The sequence below is a fragment of the Helicoverpa armigera genome, chromosome 7 (assembly GCF_030705265.1).
Source record: "Helicoverpa armigera isolate CAAS_96S chromosome 7, ASM3070526v1, whole genome shotgun sequence".
In the NCBI taxonomy this organism is placed as follows: Eukaryota; Metazoa; Arthropoda; class Insecta; order Lepidoptera; family Noctuidae; genus Helicoverpa; species Helicoverpa armigera.
In genome coordinates, this window is record NC_087126.1 from 12,829,468 (window position 1) to 12,848,977 (window position 19,510).

Genomic DNA, 19,510 nt, shown 5'->3' on the forward strand with positions numbered 1-19,510 from the left:
TAGCTAATATAATTTCACAATGGCTGCATGCAATGATTATTAGGCCATTATTTTAAGCCCTATAGAAACCGAATAGGCCCATGAATTAAACAAACGAACGCGTTCCAAGATGGCGGTCGGAACGAAGCTTTTTCGTTCCTTTTTTGAATTTCGAATAGGCGGTCGTTGTGAAGGGGTGAGGGAGAGAGCGGATCGTATTCCAGTTAGTTAGAATTACAACAGTGTCTTACTGGGACGTAGGTTTCTTTTGCTTGGCAAATAACGAAATTCTTTGTGTTGGAGAAAGTAAGTTAATGAAATTGTTATAGTACCTACTCGCTACTTGTGTTTAACTTGCTTTAAATGTCGAATCAAATGTTCCAGAATAAATTCGATTTATGAGCGTAACGTAGCGAACGGCTTGCTAAATTCTGGCGTCACTGGCAAAATTAGAATAATCCTAATTGATCCTTTTTTAAATTGGTGTCTGTGAGAAAATACACTTTTAATTTAATTTAATTTTCACCCCCTATGTGGTTTACTATCCTAGTGGGAACTTATCTTTACCTCTTCTTCACTGAATAGCTTTTTCTTTAAACTTAGAACTAACATATGTTGAACCTTCAATAACGAAAATTATTTTAACCCACAACCTGTTAACGTATTTTTAAAATATAAAGACAAGTTAAAAGGCCTGTTATCAGACATCGTGACCGCACACCCCCATATTTAACTGTTACGCTCACTTACCGCCTCCCCAATTTACGCAAAATAATAAATATTACATCGCTTCCTGTCATAAAATGTTTAGGTAGCCCTTCTTTTGTTAATAAAAGATGGTCATAAAGGTCTACTTTTTAAATGCTAACACTCACTTGAGAGGTACAAAACACATTTGTTACGTTCTATAGTAGGTTAAGTTCAATCATTCTATCTGTTGAGTTTTCTTTCTAGAGATAGAACATTACCCCTATACAAGTAATGTCAAATTCTTATTGGTATAAGCCAAACGACACTTAAGTATATGAATTTTTAGAATATTGGGAATGGTCGTAAGACTGGTTGTCAGTCTCTAACTTCTGACAACCCATACCTAACGCCTGCCAAGGATGTACCTACCTACCTAGAATGGCAGCTGAGACCCACCACTTTAGCATCTGCAAAACCTTCAATATTATCTGGATAAAGTAGCCATATACATAACCATTGAAACTAACATCGTGCGCCTGCAGTTAACGATAATCTTGTAGTTATCAAGTGATAGTAAAGTCAGTCGACCGCGTCGTCTTGTCTACTCAACGGAGAGAGCTAATCGTTCCCAGAATATTGCGAGGGTAATGCGGGTAGCAGTGTGCAGTAAATGCTAAATATTGATTTGTAGAGTAGGGAATAATTTGGAATATTAATCTTTCTGAGATTACCCTATTTCTGTCAACCGCGCTCATTTCAAAAAATTCTTCAGATATTTTCATCTAAGCGGTAGATGCTTACCTGGAGTGATTCTTAGGCTTAGTGACAATATTCCTGTTCTTGCATACATGCCCCGGTGGCAGCCGGGGCTAGTGACGTAAATAACTGTTTCCCGCTGTATAAAACTATCCGCCTCATTTCGTTTCAAACTGTTTTGTCTATTCCCAAATTCGTCTATATCGGATAGGCAAGATCCCGTAGGTTTCTACCTAGTAACTATCTCTCATTAAAATATTATTTTACAAATTTAATTAAAAAACACCTTTAATTTCTCATTTCAGGCCTCACCTTGTCTTCAAAATTCAAGTGAGTCAATTCACCTCCAGAAAAGCAAACTCTACTGCCATCTACCGGAAGAAAACCCAACCTTCGTCAACGCAATTGTTCCTAGAAGATCTGCAGTTTATTCTGGAGTATTCTAGAAGGATCTAGAAAGTTCTCCGGACGTACCTGGGCCTGGTAACTCCACCACCGTTGGCGGTGCGCATACGCCAACGGGGGCAGAGTTCCTACTCCTAGTTGCGAGGTTCCTCATGAGAAGATAGAAGAATTAAATTGTAGATAGAACCTTTATTATCATCAGCTTGACTGTTTTCTGACTGTAAATTTGTTATTGCCTTAAATTATCTAGCCTTACCTAATTAATAATTGTGCTCTTCATTAATATCATTGTATTGTAAGACTTTACTACTTGTGGTGTTTCTCTGTAATTGGTTATCATTTAACTTGGACCTAACTTTTTTGCATGTATCGATTTTTCCTATACATAATTTAATAATTATTGGCATACCAATTAAATAAATATAAGTACTAACGTAAACTGTAATTTGTATATTTATCTCACAGTTTACGTGCACTACATTAAGCAATCATTCATAAACATGTTTATAATTTAATTTTAGTTGATATAACTGGATGACCCGATACAGGTACTCCTTATTAATTTACTGTTATCACTAAAGGGCGAGCCTCTTTAACTAGGATTACCATATAAAGCCTTTAGATTGCTTGTAACTATGATTAAACTATAAGATTAAAGTTGTCTGAAGAACTATCTGTATGATAACCACCCACTTATCACTGGAGTGGGGTATGTTTCTGTCATTATGGCTGATATTAGATTCTATAAATTAATTTTAATTTTTAAATTAATTTTATGTGATATAATTGATTAGCGATTGTTGGTCCTGAATAAAATAGCACCAAATAAATTATTTTTAGAAGCATGAAGCATCCTGGTTTCATTGAATTTTAAACCTCAATGTATTTTTTTTTTATTAGTATTTCTACAAATCCTACTGTAATGAATCTCTGATTAGTATTTCTAGAAATACTACCTAAGCTATCTACTATCTAAGCTTAGTGCTTTGCAGAGAAGTAACCTTTTTGCACCAGACTTCGCATATCTGGAATACCTGGTCCCTCTGCTTCACCTACTACTTACTCCTTATTCTCAATATCCTTCAGATTAACAACGGCCAGCAGAGCTACCGAGTAATACCCATTTTCACGAACTACATTAACAACAATTAATATACACCACCCTTAAGATATGTAGGAAGGAAAAGGCTAAATAGATGATAAATTAGGTACTACAAGAATTTGATGTGGGTCAAAATCGCGCCCAAAGAAGTCGGTTACAAACATACAAACATACAGGTGAAGCTAATAAAAAGCGTGTAAAAAGGTAACCAAATATAGATAGGTAACATACTTCGGAAGGACCACACAAAATAATAGTTAAACAAATCATATTCAATGAGTTCTTTTATTAAAAGTATACTTGTATTTAGTCTCACTACCATAGACAGCCGTCATCCGCCACAGCCCCACTTCACCAAACTCCTTACAGCAGATTACCATAGACTATGACTCATGATTATATTTCAGTTCTTGTAACTATATCTATGTCAAAATATATTATAAATATGTATTATTTTCCAATATAAGTTTCACTAGTGTCTCTTTAACATTAAATACAAAATATCTCCGTAAACTATCGATTCCTTAGCCACCATTTTTATTTTGACACATAACAACCAAAAAATAAATTTAAACAAACGCTTTATTATAAAACCCCGAATTGACATCGTCATAAAAAATATACAAAAAGTGGAAATAAAAACAAAACAAACTTGGCACCTTGTCGACACTTTGCACACGGAAACAACTAAAATGATATTGTACTACGCACTAGAGATAAATTGAGCAAGACATGTTTATCGCTCAAACCTTTTGAAGCAAATATATTTTGTTTTAGTCGACACGAACATGTGTTTTTAATAACTACGTTAAGATTCGAAACATAACAAAAAGTTAGCCTATAATGTTCTAACAAAAAGTTAGTATGTTATTTTTTTTTTTTTTAAATTAAGTCTTAAAAACAGTATCTTGTGAATGTCTACATCATTTCACGAGATAAATAATAATTTATAATCTGTTTATATGATGACACTAATATTTGATGTGTATTGTAAACCTTTGCAAACACGATGTATACAGTTATACAAATCTATACAGCAAGGCTAGAAAATACATATTTTCTCGCACAAGTATATCTTACTAACTTGTATAAAATTCATTTCTTTGTTCAGGAGTCGAACCAGCGACTAGACAGAAAGAGAGCGTATTTCATTGTTACTTTTCATAAACCCTAACAAACGTAGGATCTCTAACACGTAGTACAAGATCGTAAAGTAAAACTTAAAAAGGTGGAAAATAATGATAACTCCGTATTAATAATTATATGTAATAATGTATATAATAGTAACTATTTACAAATGACTCGACTGATGATTACAATGTATCTTTATCGCCCGCGCTCTTAACCGCTATAAATATTGTTTAATAATTTATCTGGTGTTACCTGCAATGACAAATTGTTTCAAATTAGAATAGGCTAGTTTCCTAAAAAATAATAATTAGTCCGTCTTGTAGATTGTCCAAAATTAAGCGATACGTATTTTTTCTTTTTTAAATTGGATCAGAACTTGTTAAGATATAGCGTGTTAAAGTTGAGTGTGACGTCACAAGTTGCTACAATTTTCAGGACACTGTGACGTAAAAGGCCCCCACTCCTAATTTTTGAAGTGTATTATCTTTGTCATTTTATGTTTAATTAAAAAAAGAAAAATTACGTATCCAATATTTTTTGATTATCTAAAAAGCGGACTAAATATTATTTCATTATTTCGTCCCTGGACACTACCCTATTATTGATGGGTGGGCTTTCCTATAATAGACCAAAATAAATTCAGTGTCTTTTGACGATGATTTGCATTAAACATTGCGATTGGAACTATATAATTCTGATTTTAAGTGCTATTGCAGTTTTTCGCACTATAGTTTTACCTAGTCTACCTTCATTTCACAATAATACATACCCTCTTTCGATTTGAATTACATTTGAATTTGGAATACTCTAAATATACCCGCCATATCCATTTCCCACCACCCAAAGCTAGGTATGGAACGGACCATCTATAAACATCTGTTATACTTCAATCCAAAGTTCTACAAAAATGGCCCCTCCACAATGAGTTGTACATACCCTTTGGACCTTGGTAAGTCGAAAAGTATTAATCCCACATACATACAGTTATAAAAGTATGTATATTACCTAAGTAGGCCTGCAGGCGGGCGAGTGCAGGTCCCGCTCGGCGCCGCCCGCGAAGCTGATGTTGAGCAGCATGGCCTCGAACGGGTCGCTGCGCATGCGCTGCTGGTTGGCCTGCGCCGCAGAACCCGCGTCGCGGATTATACGCGACTCCTCTTTGCCGTCCTGGATGAATGGAAATTATTATTACATGGAGTTACTTTCCTTTGCAATTCATAAGACAATTTGTCTTTTGAATAGTAGCAAGTTGGAGTATCTAAGAGATCATAGGGGGTGTACTGTACATAAGGGAGAACATAGGGGATGTGCATAAGAGAACATAGGGGAAGTACATAAGACAGAAAATAGGGGATGTACATAAGAGAGAACATAGGGGAAGTACATAAGACAGAAAATAGGGGATGTACATAAGAGAGAACATAGGGGAAGTACATATGAGAGAACATAGGGGGTGTACATAAGGGAAAACATACGGGGAGTACATAAGAGGAAACATAGGGAATGTACATAAGAGAGAACATAGGGAATGTACATAAGAGAGAACATAGGAGGTAACATAAGAGAACATGGGGATGTAGAATATAGAGGAGAGAGAACATGGGGATGTACAAGAGAGAACATAGGGAATGTACATAAGAGAGAATGTATAAGAAGGAATATAGGAATGTACATAAGAGAACATGGAATGTATAAGAGAGAATGGGAACATAAGAGAGAACATAGGGAATGTACATAAGAGAGAACATAGGGAATGTACATAAGAGAGAACATAGGGAATGTACATAAGAGAGAACATAGGGAATGTAGATAAGAGAGAATATAGGGGATGTACATAAGAGAGAACATAGGGGATGTACATAACATAAGAGAGAAGCACAAAATATTTTTTATAATTCGGTATATGCAGTGGAGGATGTATACACACCTCAGGCCTAGGGCTCCACAGCCGCACGACGGTCTCGATGCCGCTGGTGGCCAGCAGGAACATGGAGGGGTGCAGCTGTATGCAGTGGAGGATGTATACACACCTCAGGCCTAGGGCTCCACAGCCGCACGACGGTCTCGATGCCGCTGGTGGCCAGCAGGAACATGGAGGGGTGCAGCTGTATGCAGTGGAGGATGTATACACACCTCAGGCCTAGGGGCTCCACAGCCGCACGACGGTCTCGATGCCGCTGGTGGCCAGCAGGAACATGGAGGGGTGCAGCTGTATGCAGTGGAGGATGTATACACACCTCAGGCCTAGGGCTCCACAGCCGCACGACGGTCTCGATGCCGCTGGTGGCCAGCAGGAACATGGAGGGTGCAGCTGTATGCAGTGGAGGATGTATACACACCTCAGGCCTAGGGCTCCACAGCCGCACGACGGTCTCGATGCCGCTGGTGGCCAGCAGGAACATGGAGGGGTGCAGCTGTATGCAGTGGAGGATGTATACACACCTCAGGCCTAGGGCTCCACAGCCGCACGACGGTCTCGATGCCGCTGGTGGCCAGCAGGAACATGGAGGGGTGCAGCTGTATGCAGTGGAGGATGTATACACACCTCAGGCCTAGGGCTCCACAGCCGCACGACGGTCTCGATGCCGCTGGTGGCCAGCAGGAACATGGAGGTGCAGCTGTATGCAGTGGAGGATGTATACACACCTCAGGCCTAGGGCTCCACAGCCGCACGACGGTCTCGATGCCGCTGGTGGCCAGCAGGAACATGGAGGGTGCAGCTGTATGCAGTGGAGGATGTATACACACCTCAGGCCTAGGGCTCCACAGCCGCACGACGGTCTCGATGCCGCTGGTGGCCAGCAGGAACATGGAGGTGCAGCTGTATGCAGTGGAGGATGTATACACACCTCAGGCCTAGGGCTCCACAGCCGCACGACGGTCTCGATGCCGCTGGTGGCCAGCAGGAACATGGAGGGGTGCAGCTGTATGCAGTTCAGGATGGAGTCGTCTCCTCGGAGGCAGCGGATGATGTTGCCCGACTTGCGGCACCAGATGAACATGCTGCCGTCGTCAGAACTGGGACAAACAGGTTACAGTATAAAAAGGGTTGGTTCAGAAAAAGTTGCGGTCGATCATCTTAAGCCTAACAAAGAAATTATGCTATGGTTTTAGGCCTGGTTCCTATGACGAAAAAGGACTTCATATGGCAGTTTTCTACTTAAGAATTAAGAATCATAGCATAAATGTCAAGGTTCTTGTTACAAAAATAATTAATATTATTATATTATCGATAATTTTTGGGACTGGGCATGGTAAAAAAAAACATTAAGAAATATTTTGGAGATTTAATAAACTGTAAACATGGCGTCCACAACTATATTTTTACTATTTACTTACCTAAAGAGCATACAATGACATCACATAATGGATTTTCAATCAACGACAAAAAAACTTTATCACTCACCCAGCAGCAATATAATTAGCATCAGGGCCCAAGAAGTTGGCCTCTTTAATATCAGTAGTAGTATTGCAGTGTCCCAGGAACCTCTGCGAGTAGTCTAACGCGGCGGTACGTAGCTGCCGCTCCAGCACGCTGGTGGGCTGGCTGTCCTCAGATTCCGTGGCTGCTGGAGTTTCAACTGGTTGTTAGACAATTTGTGTCGTAAGTGCTAAATATGTCATTTATTTTCTAAAACGTAAATGATATAGGGGTGGGTCTAGGTATCAAAAAAGGTTGTGGGCACATACTATCCGATGTGGGATCCGTTAAAGGAATAAAGGGAAGACTACATAGGGGTAGTGCATAGAGAAGAACATAGGGGTAGCATATAAAGGAGTTTATGAGGAGGAGATAAATAAAAAGAAAAAAATAAGTGTGACTTCACTGCGTTATATTTCATTTGTTTTTTCGTAAGAGAGTAAAAATCTGTTAAATAATGCGTCTATATTTAGAATTAATTAGGCATAGCATGATTTTAATTTATTGACATTTCGAAAACTTATGTCGTCATAATTCAGTTATAATCCACTATGTATTTTAATAATAATAAATACAAAAAATCTTAGTCATTTAACAGATTTTTTCAAAAAATTGAGAGTGGAACGAGCATCTACCTCACAATTCTTCTTATGTCTTTAAGAGGGCTATCACAAATTTTTGCGAATTTAAACGTTTTATACGAGTTTTGATGCTTTGGATATAGTCACAATAAAAAAACAAAAATAAGATTAAGAAAGTTTGATCATTTATCTTGAAGGTGTTTTAAATAAATATTTTAATTTGTCCACGTACATCAGTAAAATCTTTGTCTCTGCAAAGGATGTTTCATAAAATGTTGCTTTTGGGTATCTTTTGATGCTTTGGTACTCCGAGGATATAGCAATTTAACCATTTATAAAAATGTTCAAGATACAACTATATCTTGTACTTTAAAGTGCTTAAAGCAATTTATTACAATTCATACAGTATTACACCAAAAATAATTCTATAAAACTGAGAGTTACTGACAATTTTCCGTACGAAACTATATTTTTTATCTATGAAAGTATAATCCAAATTCAAATAAAAAACATTTAATAATTAAGGTGGTATTGTTATAAATCTTGAAAAAAAAAATTGGTCTATTTAAAAGTAAAACAATATTTTAAAATAATTTTTGTTTGCAATGCAAAAATCAATATAAATCTTGTGACGCGCGGTGTTCAACTTTAGTCAGCGCCAGGCGCTTACCGAGGAGGGACGTATCGCTCGCTGTTGCGCCGCGTAAACTCGCCGGAGTTCGAAAAATATAGCGCAACCTGCGCAACTAACACGTTTTGATACTAGTGAGTTTTTATTTTATTTATTAGTTATAATGATCTGATTGAAATGTAATATACATAAGTATTAGCCCATGATATTCTAATGCGAAAATGTTATAGATAGGCTGCTCTTTTTTTGATGTTGGTTATAAGAAATATGTAATTAAGTTTCATCGTCGTTAGTTTCGCTGTTGCATAATAATGTAATTGGACTTCTTTGATTCTTGCAGGATAATGAAAGCATATTTAATTCAGACTATCAGACTCAATTGAATACCAGTACAAATAATATGGTAAGTATTTTTTGTCACCCGCAAAAGGTATACGTGACATATTTGTTTTAATAAACTATCTACATTCCTAGTTTTCATTGTTGCAGGAAAATGAAGATACAATACATGGAAGACGAATTATAGAATTTAGTTTTTTTATAAATCAATTACTTATAATTGATAAACATGGTGAAAAGTTTGGTTGTCGATTAAATAATTTAAAAATTGTAAACGATTACTTGTTTATTGTAACTCAATCGAGCTATTCTAGGTTATAAAATTCATCGGTACAAATAATATTTAATAAACTATAAAAAACAATAAATTATTTCGGAAAAAAGTGGCAAAGTCTCAAGTTTGTTTGTGCCGCGTGGCGGTCCGCAGGTGTGCGTTGCGTATTTCACTAGACGCACACATGCGCAAGTGCTGCCGGCTATCGTCTAATTTACCTACAACTGAGCAATTCGATTTTGTAATAGCGCTCTTAACTAAATCTTAAAAACTTAATAAATCTAAAACCACATCCTACCTTCATCGGGCGTAGTCTCCATACTTTCTAGAGCCACATTGATATCTTTCTGCAGCAGGAATACTGCATGACTGGTCGCATGTCTTGGGAACTTGTCCTTGAAGTACAGGAGACACTCGTGTGCCTCCCGGGCTCGCTTGAGGTCCATCAGACCCTTGGCGAGACGGAAGTGGGATTTGACGTGGGAAGAGTCCAGCTTGATAGCTTTGTAGCAGTCTTTTATTGCGGCGTAAGTGTCGCCTGACCTGTGGATGCAATTTGTAAGGATTATACAGTGGTTTTTATGGTCATTGTACAGTGGTTTTTAAGGTCGCCTCACGTCCGATAATCGGTGACCGATTTTTTTAAGGAGAAACACAGAACCCACTGATCGGTCGGTCAGAAAATCCTAGTATGAAAGTCCTACATAAAATATGTCCTGGCGATGGCGTCGTGGTACACTATATGCACACTAGTGTGCTGAGCAGTAGGTACGTACCAGCCGCGTCGCATGAGCGCGGCGGCGCGGTTGGAGTAGAGGATGGCGCAGTCGGGGCAGGCGGCGATGGCGTCGTGGTACACTATATGCACACTAGTGTGCTGAGCAGTAGGTACGTACCAGCCGCGTCGCATGAGCGCGGCGGCGCGGTTGGAGTAGAGGATGGCGCAGTCGGGGCAGGCGGCGATGGCGTCGTGGTACACTATATGCACACTAGTGTGCTGAGCAGTAGGTACGTACCAGCCGCGTCGCATGAGCGCGGCGGCGCGGTTGAGCAGAGGATGGCGCAGTCGGGGCAGGCGGCGATGGCGTCGTGGTACACTATATGCACACTAGTGTGCTGAGCAGTAGGTACGTACCAGCCGCGTCGCATGAGCGCGGCGGCGCGGTTGGAGTAGAGGATGGCGCAGTCGGGGCAGGCGGCGATGGCGTCGTTGTACAGCTCCACCGCCGTCGAGTAGTTGCCCTTGTTCACGAAGTCGTTCGCCTGAAAACAGATATCATAGTCAAATCACAGTTCTGAAATACAACTTGTCACTTAAAATATCAGTGTGGCGGCAGGGTGGTGCCGTTGTGCCGTTGGCTATAGATATGATATCATGCAGTATATAGCACAGTCCTCACCATCTCCTTGAGCTGCCGCACCCTGTCGGGCAGGTGTGGCGGCGGCAGGTGGTGCCGTTGTGCCGTTGGCTATAGATATGATATCATGCAGTATATAGCACAGTCCTCACCATCTCCTTGAGCTGCCGCACCCTGTCGGGCAGGTGTGGCGGCGGCAGGGTGGTGCCGTTGTGCCGTTGGCTATAGATATGATATCATGCAGTATATAGCACAGTCCTCACCATCTCCTTGAGCTGCCGCACCCTGTCGGGCAGGTGTGGCGGCGGCAGGGTGGTGCCGTTGTGCCGTTGGCTATAGATATGATATCATGCAGTATATAGCACAGTCCTCACCATCTCCTTGAGCTGCCGCACCCTGTCGGGCAGGTGTGGCGGCGGCAGGGTGGTGCCGTTGGTGCCGTTCCTCGGGGACAGCTTGGGGTCTCCGGCTCGGTTGCCGTGGTTGTGTTGGATGATGAAGCTCTCTACTAAGACGGGACGCCGCGCTGAGTTTATGTCGAATAGGTAGACCTGGAACAAAAGTGCTTTCTTAAACATATTCAGGTCAGGTACGGTCAAACTCAGGACCGGACAAAACGGTTTATCATATCATATCGTTTATTGCAAAAGGAGACTTCTATGTCCTATGGGCTGGAATAAAAACTGATGATTTTTATGTAAGGTTGAAACCATTTTCAATACAAATATTTTGTTGTATATTTTTGAGAATCGAAAGAAATAGGTATACCACGCGTTTTAATTGTCGAAAAGACCAACATGTATTAATAGACCACACTAAGGAAGTTAGAGAACACGTTACCTGTTCAGAACCTAGATTGACGAGCAGCTCGTTGCCATCGTTGCTGAAGGCGACGTACGTGGTCGCCTTCTTGGGGAAAGTGTGTTCATTTGGCTCCATAGAGAGGTGACCTGGAACATCAAAACAGGAATGTCATTTTGTCCCAAAAAAATCAATAAATAAAAAATAAGGATTGTCTGGCAATACCTATAATAAGAAAGTTACATAAGTGTAGTGTAGATGACTGCAACTCGTTTATTAAGAGAGGTAAATAAGGTAGCATTCACTTTTCGAACTCTTTATTAAATGAACCTGTCATTGGGTTTTAGTCTCATTGTAAACACTGCATTTCACGATATATTAAAAGTTATTTTGTGATTTATATATTGATGATGTTACATACGACCATTTTAATCAGCTGAGGCATGAAAACGTATCGAGAACTCTCTATTCCTTTATTAACAAACTCTGAATATTAGGCAATATGCAAGCTTTATTAGTACGTTACCGGGCGCGAAGTAGTGCACGGCGGCGCGGGGGATGTTGTTGTCGGGGTCGCCGTGCCCCGCGCGCGAGCAGCGCATGTTCTGCCGCTCCCACATCTGACGAGACGCCGGCGCGTTCACCTGCCCAGACACAAATTACCAAACATATAGGTCTGCATATGATAGTGTGTAGGATTTTCATTGGAAAGACTAAAAAGGGAAAGCTAAACTAGACGCCGAATGCCAGAATATCAAGCGTTAAGACACCAAGCATCGGCATATCAAGCGTCGATACGCTGAGTTAAAGTTAAAATATTTTGGTGCCACAACGCTTTCAAATATGAAGCTTGGTCTCCCAACTCTTGATATCTCGACGCTTGGCACCATTACATTACGTTAGCATACATAAAGTTTTAGGAGGGATCAAGACCTCTTTGGGGCAGCCTTTCACAAAAGTTGTATATTGTGACGACCGACAAAGATAATCCTGTAGGTTCATGAGAACATTGGCCGAGTTGCTTACATCTGTGGGGGGGTCTTACCTGTAACCTAGCGAGTTTGATCATCCTGGTATCGTACAGCCTCACATAGAAGTCGTTGGCGCCCACAGCCAGTTGGTAGGGGCGCCGGGGGTTGACGGCCACACACTTCGCTTCGGCGTACCGACCGAGGTGGTTCAGTAGGTTCACGAGAACATTGGCCGAGTCGGGGTTACAGCTGTGGGAAGTTCGCAGGTCGTGTTGGCTGGGGAAGAAAAAAATATCTTCAATTGTCTTTCTATCACTGGCCATGAAATACAGCCAGGTTACAGACAGATGGACAGCAGTCTTAGTACTAGGGTTCTGTTTTACCCTTTGGGTACGGATACATAAAATACTTTTGCAAACACACACTCGTAGGAGTCTTATAACACCCCCCTCCCCATTTTGCGTTGGGGGTAAGAACTAATGAACTCACAGTATGAGTCCATCCTCGCCCGCAGACCACAGCAGGTGCGGGTTGTCGGGCGCAGTCGCGAGGCGCTTGACGCGGGCGCAGTGGCACACGCACTCCAGCAGCGGCGTGTTGGAGCGGATGCCGCGTGCTCGCACCGTGCCGTCCGCCGCGCACGTCGCTATCACGTCCGGGGACAGGAACTGCCGACAAACATCAAAATATTCACAAATATTGGGACAACTTTACACACGGTCGATTTAATTAGCCACATGATAAGCTATTGATGAGCATGTTATGGGTCCCAGCGGGGCCCAGCAGGGCCAAGGTCTGCTGGGGCTGCGAGATCGTTTGACTGACACTCACTCACCGCTGCTAACCCACAGCGGGAGGGGTAATTGGACGATTTTTGACGTTGTCAAACGTGCTAACACAACTAATACATAAATGACAATGATACGCGTACCGGGAGAGCCGCTTCCCGTACTGTGTTAAAATATAGCCTATGTTACTCGCGGATAGTCTAACTCTCCAACAGTGAAAGATTTCTGTCAAACCCGTTCTATAACTTTAGGCTCCAACTCTACATTTTGAAAAATTTATAAGCTCTATATTTGGGCAACTTAGGCCCAAAGAAAGTTATTTCGTGGCCCCTCCATATCTCTGCACTCTTATCTAGATCAAAAACTAGGTAATCATATATCACCATAAATGGGAAGCTAACTGGCACTTAGCCCAAAAAATACTAGGAATACTTTTTGGCAAGGATTATTGTCACATGTGTGTCAAAGTTATTCAACTTGTTAACAGCAACGAATATTTTTCAAGACTTCAGTTACAAGTGTGTAAAATAGACGATGCTGTAATCTCTAATATCTCTCTTTCTCTCTCCACCTCTCTCATACACACTAAACACTGGAAAACTTAATAAAAGCATGAGTAAAGAGATAGTACCTAACTTATGTAGGAATGAAAACTAGTATAAAACCTTTGAACTCCTAGGCTCCTTTATACTATTCCATTTAGTCAAGTTAAAACCTATTCAAATCTAAAATTAAATAATGGTGAATTCATGACTCACAAAATATAATGACATGAATTCACAGCATAAACCCATTATGATATCGATTATAACAAAAATTGTTCAACGCAAACAAATATAAAGGCTTACTTCACAGTCTCGCAAATACACGCTAAATTAATACATAAGTAATAATAAAAATGTTGTGACAAACTATAATATTATTATTATCTGAATGCGTTACATGGATAGACACAACTATGGAAACACAATGAGAAAATATTTAAATGATAATCCCTTACAAATTGTGGTGTGTTTTAAAATAAAGATTTGTTGAGTATTTCATTCATGCAAGATGCTGGCTGAGTCTATAAATAAGCTGTACCATGTAATACTATACCACATTTGCGATTAACAGTGACAAATTGAACCTATCAAGTTGCGAAAGACATTTCGGAATGCAGACCCTTATATTAAGACAACAATTTTTTTTATCAGTTTTATTTTACTTCAATTTTACACAGGAAGTACCAAATAACTACAAAAAAAACTAATCTTTAAGGGTAGGTACATCCGCCATTCTGCTGCGCACATTTTTTGCGTAAAAATCTCCACTAGACTCTCAAGTAAAACAGATGAGATCGGTATACAATCACCCTAAGGAAAACCACAATTGGTATCGAAGACACAATTGGTTTTGAATAGTAACGAATGTATTAACAATTGACACGCTATTGTTAGGGCAATCAGTCTTGTAACAATTCTGCATGCGCGTGACACGGCCTATATTACATTATTATTGATGTAGGGATATCTGTATTGAAATGTAGAACTTTTATCTCGTACTAGCTTTCGACCGCGGTTTCACCCGCGTCCCGTAGCCGAATGGTGACATAAACTATCCTAAAACCTTCTCCCGGGTCTAAGTTACCTCCCCTCTAATTTTCAGCCAAATTGGTCAAGCCGTTTTCATGTTATGTCGTGACAACGGAAAGCGGGTTTCATTTTTATATAAATAGATTACGAATTATTTAGGTACCTACGAAAGCTAGGCTTAAATGCAACGGCGGATCCAGGGGGTAGGTCACAAGGTCATGACCCCCCCCTGGGCCAGGTTCAGGACCTAAGAGGACCAATAATTGAAATGGTTAAACACGATGTTTTATGTGTTTGTTATAAGTATAAGATAATTTTTATTCCGAGTGAATAGGTAGATAGCTACATAGTTACAGGTAGAGTAGTTTTGCTGAAGAATTCGTGCTCGCAACGCTCGCTCTCTATTCTTTATTTACTCTTTATCCGTACCCAAAAGGGGGAAACGGGACCCTGTTACTAAGAATCCGCTGTCCGAGTTGTCTACATTGCATGCTATATCTTATACAGGGCCGTCTTAACCTATGGTGCAGGGTGTGCGAATAACCCGGGCGGGCGCCTCAATATCAGGGGCGCCGCGGGACGCCCCACCACTAGGAAATGTCGAAGAAATTACACCCGTTCGATAAGGAAGTTCCACATTGTATCATGATACCATCATGATACTGACAAAAAAGTCGCCTTTGCTTTGTTGGATTAATTATTTTTAACTTTTAACATCCCCCAACTAAGTGAAAAAATTCTAGCTCGCTACGCTCGCGAGTAAATGACTGTACTGTACTGTATTTCTGATTGTTTATTATTTTTATTGACGCACCGAATCAACGAACACAAATGGCACTCGCTCTAACCACGGTTCCTTTTTATTTGTACGTAATTCCCAGTCTGATTTGTGACTCTTCTAACAAATAATTTAAAAAAGTTCGCGCTCACTGCGCTCGCGGCTTCTTGTTGCTTTACAATGTACTTAATCAGGTGCTTTTGTGTCATAGGCTCAAAAAATTTCGCGCTCGCTTCGCTCGTGCCATATTATACATACCTTGCCTTGATAACTTCATAAGTCAAATATAGCAAAAAAAATATTAATGGAGTCCTCAAAAACAAGACAGTTGGCGCTTCCGACTGCTTGTTACTTTACAGCGCTTTTTAAAACTTATGAACTTTTTGTGTCCCAAAATTAAAAAATTTGCGCGCTCGCTTCGCTCGCGCATATTTTTAAAATTACGTTGTCCTGTCTCGACTTTCGTAACTTAATTCTGGCCAACAGTTTAAGCCTACAATGATTTGGAAACATTTTTTAGGTCCTTTACCTACCAAAAAAAGTGACTTTCGTTCGATCGTCCTTATTTATATTCCTTGTAAAGTACTTCGATCAATATGTACTACTCAAAATCTTTCAATAGATACATAGGTGGCGCTTGGGTGATGATTGCACCCAGGCGCTACATGAGCTAGAGACGGCCCTGAACTCATACCAATAGTAAGACAATTGAAGTTTTCACAGAAAATGTTTTACTGTTGCTGCAATAAAAAACGTACGCGCCCTTTTCTGCGTACACAATACTTTTCAAACGTTTAACGTTCAAGCTATGACCGCACTTTCTTGTATTTGTGCTGTATATTTGTTATACAGCAAGAAAGCGTTTTCATCTACTTTTAGTCCTCGAACTGAATAAAAATTTTCGCGCTCGCTTCGCTCGCGCTTTTTTTCAATTTTGCATCTGTGGTTATGTCCTAGAAATCGCGTTAACTTAGCTCAGACCATTTTTTACATAAAAATACTTTTTTAACCTTAGTCCTCGACCTGAACAAAAATTTTCGCGCTCGCTTCGCTCGCGCTTTTTTGTTTGGCACGTGTGTGTAGTATAAATACGTGAAATTGCGCTCACTCTGCTCGGGCCATTTTCTACATGAAAACATTTTTCTTAACATTCGCTACGATCGCATTTATTGTATTTATACTACTACTTTTAATATTAAAAGAAGTATACGCTACAATATAATATTTTTTGTGACTTGACCACGACTGTGTGACCCCCCCCTGACGCCGAAGCTGGATCCGCCCTTGCTGAAATGCCATTAGCCAGGCGCATATTTTATTACTGAGAACTCTATGACCTACAAGGAGGATTTACAACTGAGAAATTCTCGAAAGAAAAATTGTGATTTCCTATAGGTATATTTGTAACTGGCCAGTATGCAGATAAAAGCTGAAGCCACTATCAAAATAATGACAATGGCATCGTTGATATATATTACACTTTTAGTTCCATATGACCTCTTGGGTATCATGAATATCCAAGTTTCTAAAAAAAGTTCACCTCACACATTTTTTGTTATTTCTACTAGGATGCTTCTTACTTTGTTAAGTCATAATTTTCAAATATAAATGGCTTATAAGATTCGAAGTAGCAAACACTTCCACCTGGTTCTCACATCCAGGATCTGATAATCAGATCAGAACTCGTCATTATCATTATCTCGCCTTTCATGAGGCACTAACTGAATTTACGTTTTTGTTCTAATACCACAATTTGCTTTAACCGCTCAGCATTAAAAACCCGTCACCATGACTTGCAATTTTTGGTATCTGTGGAATTCTATGATTAACCAACAGATAATGGATGACCTAAATACTTCATTGTTTAACCATTCTTTTGTACAAAAGAACAAAAATGTATAATATTGTTTTATAAAGTTTAGGTTCACATGAAAGAATTTATACCTATATGATGGGAAACAGTGTTCTTGTTATATTTAGTTATATAATTTTATACACAGAGATTGCATTTTTCTGGAATAGCTTAGTTCGTAATCATTATTGATGGTACTTAATAAATGCATTTTTGCTGCAACTGTAGATAAGCACTGCTTAAACTTGCCAATATTCTTGAACAGGATATGTAGAACATGTTTAAAGTAGTATATATGGGCATAAATATGTTTTACATCTACACAATACTTTTCATCTCCCAAGCCTTTTCCCAATTATGTTGGTTCTGCTACCAGTTTAACCAGATGTAGCTGAGTAAACAATATGTAGTTGTAGTATGAATAATAACAATAAATAAACAAGTCTAGCCTACTTGTTGACAGTAAAAAATCAAGATGGAGATGTGTAGGTCATGATGAATCATTCCTTTATCAGTGTGAAGTCACTATATCATGAAAACAACTATGTAGGTTATGAGAACAGATTTCAAATAAAAAGAGAAGAGAGAGTCTTTTAGGCTCTAAACCATTGGTAATGTTTTCTGTAGGTATATTTTTAATTTAAATATCATATTTGATTATCTATATGTATGTAAATTATTTCCAAATATAAATCTCTCTGCATTTCTGATTTTCACACCATAAATACCGAACTCATGTAAATGACATTTGATACATAGATAGTATAGCTAGAGCCTGACAAAGAACATAGGCTATAGTTTACTCCAATGTGGAAAGTAGTTCTCCAGCATTTTCCACTACAAACCAACTCTCAAATGCCTTCTTCTCAAATGGATCCCAATTACATGAGAAGGAATCATCTCTCTGCCATCTGTTTTCTTATCAGGTGTATTTCAAGTTCCAACTGGATTCTATTCAGTAATAAGCTTATATGTATAATTGCTTTCTCCTCATCATTTGTAAATTTTTCTGAATATAGACATGTCTAACCACACACACAACATTGCATTATAATTTAAGTACTTACAATAAAAACTTGTAGACTCATTGTTTTGTTTAATGCAAGTTTATTTACACTTTATAGTTCAGATAATTTATTGATAAGATTTATATTATTCTAATGGTAATTAGCATTGATAGACATTAGATAGAAAGATTAATACAGTATTTATAGCATTTTACTGTTGAAATTGTGATTAACAAGCTGAACTTTGTGTAAAATATAATGATAGGTTAGGGGTGTGAGTAATACATAACATTGATAGGTATTTAGCAGAACAGACTCACCTTTACAGAGAATATGTTCCCAGTGTGTCCTGTAGATATGTTCATAAGCTCTTTGTAGCGGAAAGGATCCCACAGCATTACGTGGAGATCATCTGATGCTGATGCCAGTATTCTATAATTATATTCATGAGTTTTGTACCAAGTTACAATTACAAAGTTGATGACTACTCATTTAGCAGTACTTACGATCCGTCGTGGTTCCATTCCAAGCAATTAACGCATCCCATATGTCCGTGAAGCTCCTTCTCGAGCCCCAATCTGTCGATCATAGGCCGAGTCACCGTCAGCCGAGTCTGAAACTTTCTGTCGAGGTCCCCGCGCTCCCTGGCCGCCACCAGCCCTACGGTGCCGCTGGCCCAAGCGGGCTCCTCTCTCCTGCCCATTGTTGCTAAATAACTCGTCAATATGTCTGATCAACCATCACAATCAGACGATTCATCAAACTAACTGCGGCTCAATCTATTAATAGTGTTACACATCTTACTTCACATTACTATGTGGCGTACACAAATATATACACAAAAATAGTTAATAGTTCAATGCGGAATACACAATGAACAAACAAATACAATCAACAAAAAGCTTTATTCGCGAAGAGAAGGTATTTCTCACGAAAATAAAAGTGGAGCTGTCAAACAGCTGTCACCGAGTTGCCAGCAATTTGTTTCTTTTAGTCTATGGTGATTAGAAATAAATTAATTCTGTTGCATTATACTTGAAAACCTCAAAACATTTGAAGTGGGAATCGTGTA

General features: G+C 39.4%; 1 protein-coding gene across 1 annotated transcript; it reads right to left on the minus strand.

Annotated features, from left to right (window-relative positions):
* Nucleotides 1-3,203: 3,203 nt before the first annotated feature.
* Nucleotides 3,204-19,387, minus strand: LOC110372324 (WD and tetratricopeptide repeats protein 1). The gene is made up of 13 exons (XM_064035407.1): nucleotides 18,945-19,387; nucleotides 18,759-18,870; nucleotides 12,929-13,107; nucleotides 12,514-12,715; nucleotides 11,995-12,112; nucleotides 11,508-11,617; nucleotides 11,042-11,218; nucleotides 10,445-10,572; nucleotides 9,608-9,852; nucleotides 7,470-7,644; nucleotides 6,913-7,081; nucleotides 5,069-5,230; nucleotides 3,204-4,315 (listed from the first exon to the last, which is right to left on the minus strand). The coding sequence occupies exons 1-12, from the start codon at nucleotides 19,139-19,141 to the stop codon at nucleotides 5,069-5,071; spliced, it is 1,974 nt and encodes a 657-aa protein (XP_063891477.1). The 5' UTR covers nucleotides 19,142-19,387; the 3' UTR covers nucleotides 3,204-4,315.
* Nucleotides 19,388-19,510: the final 123 nt, after the last annotated feature.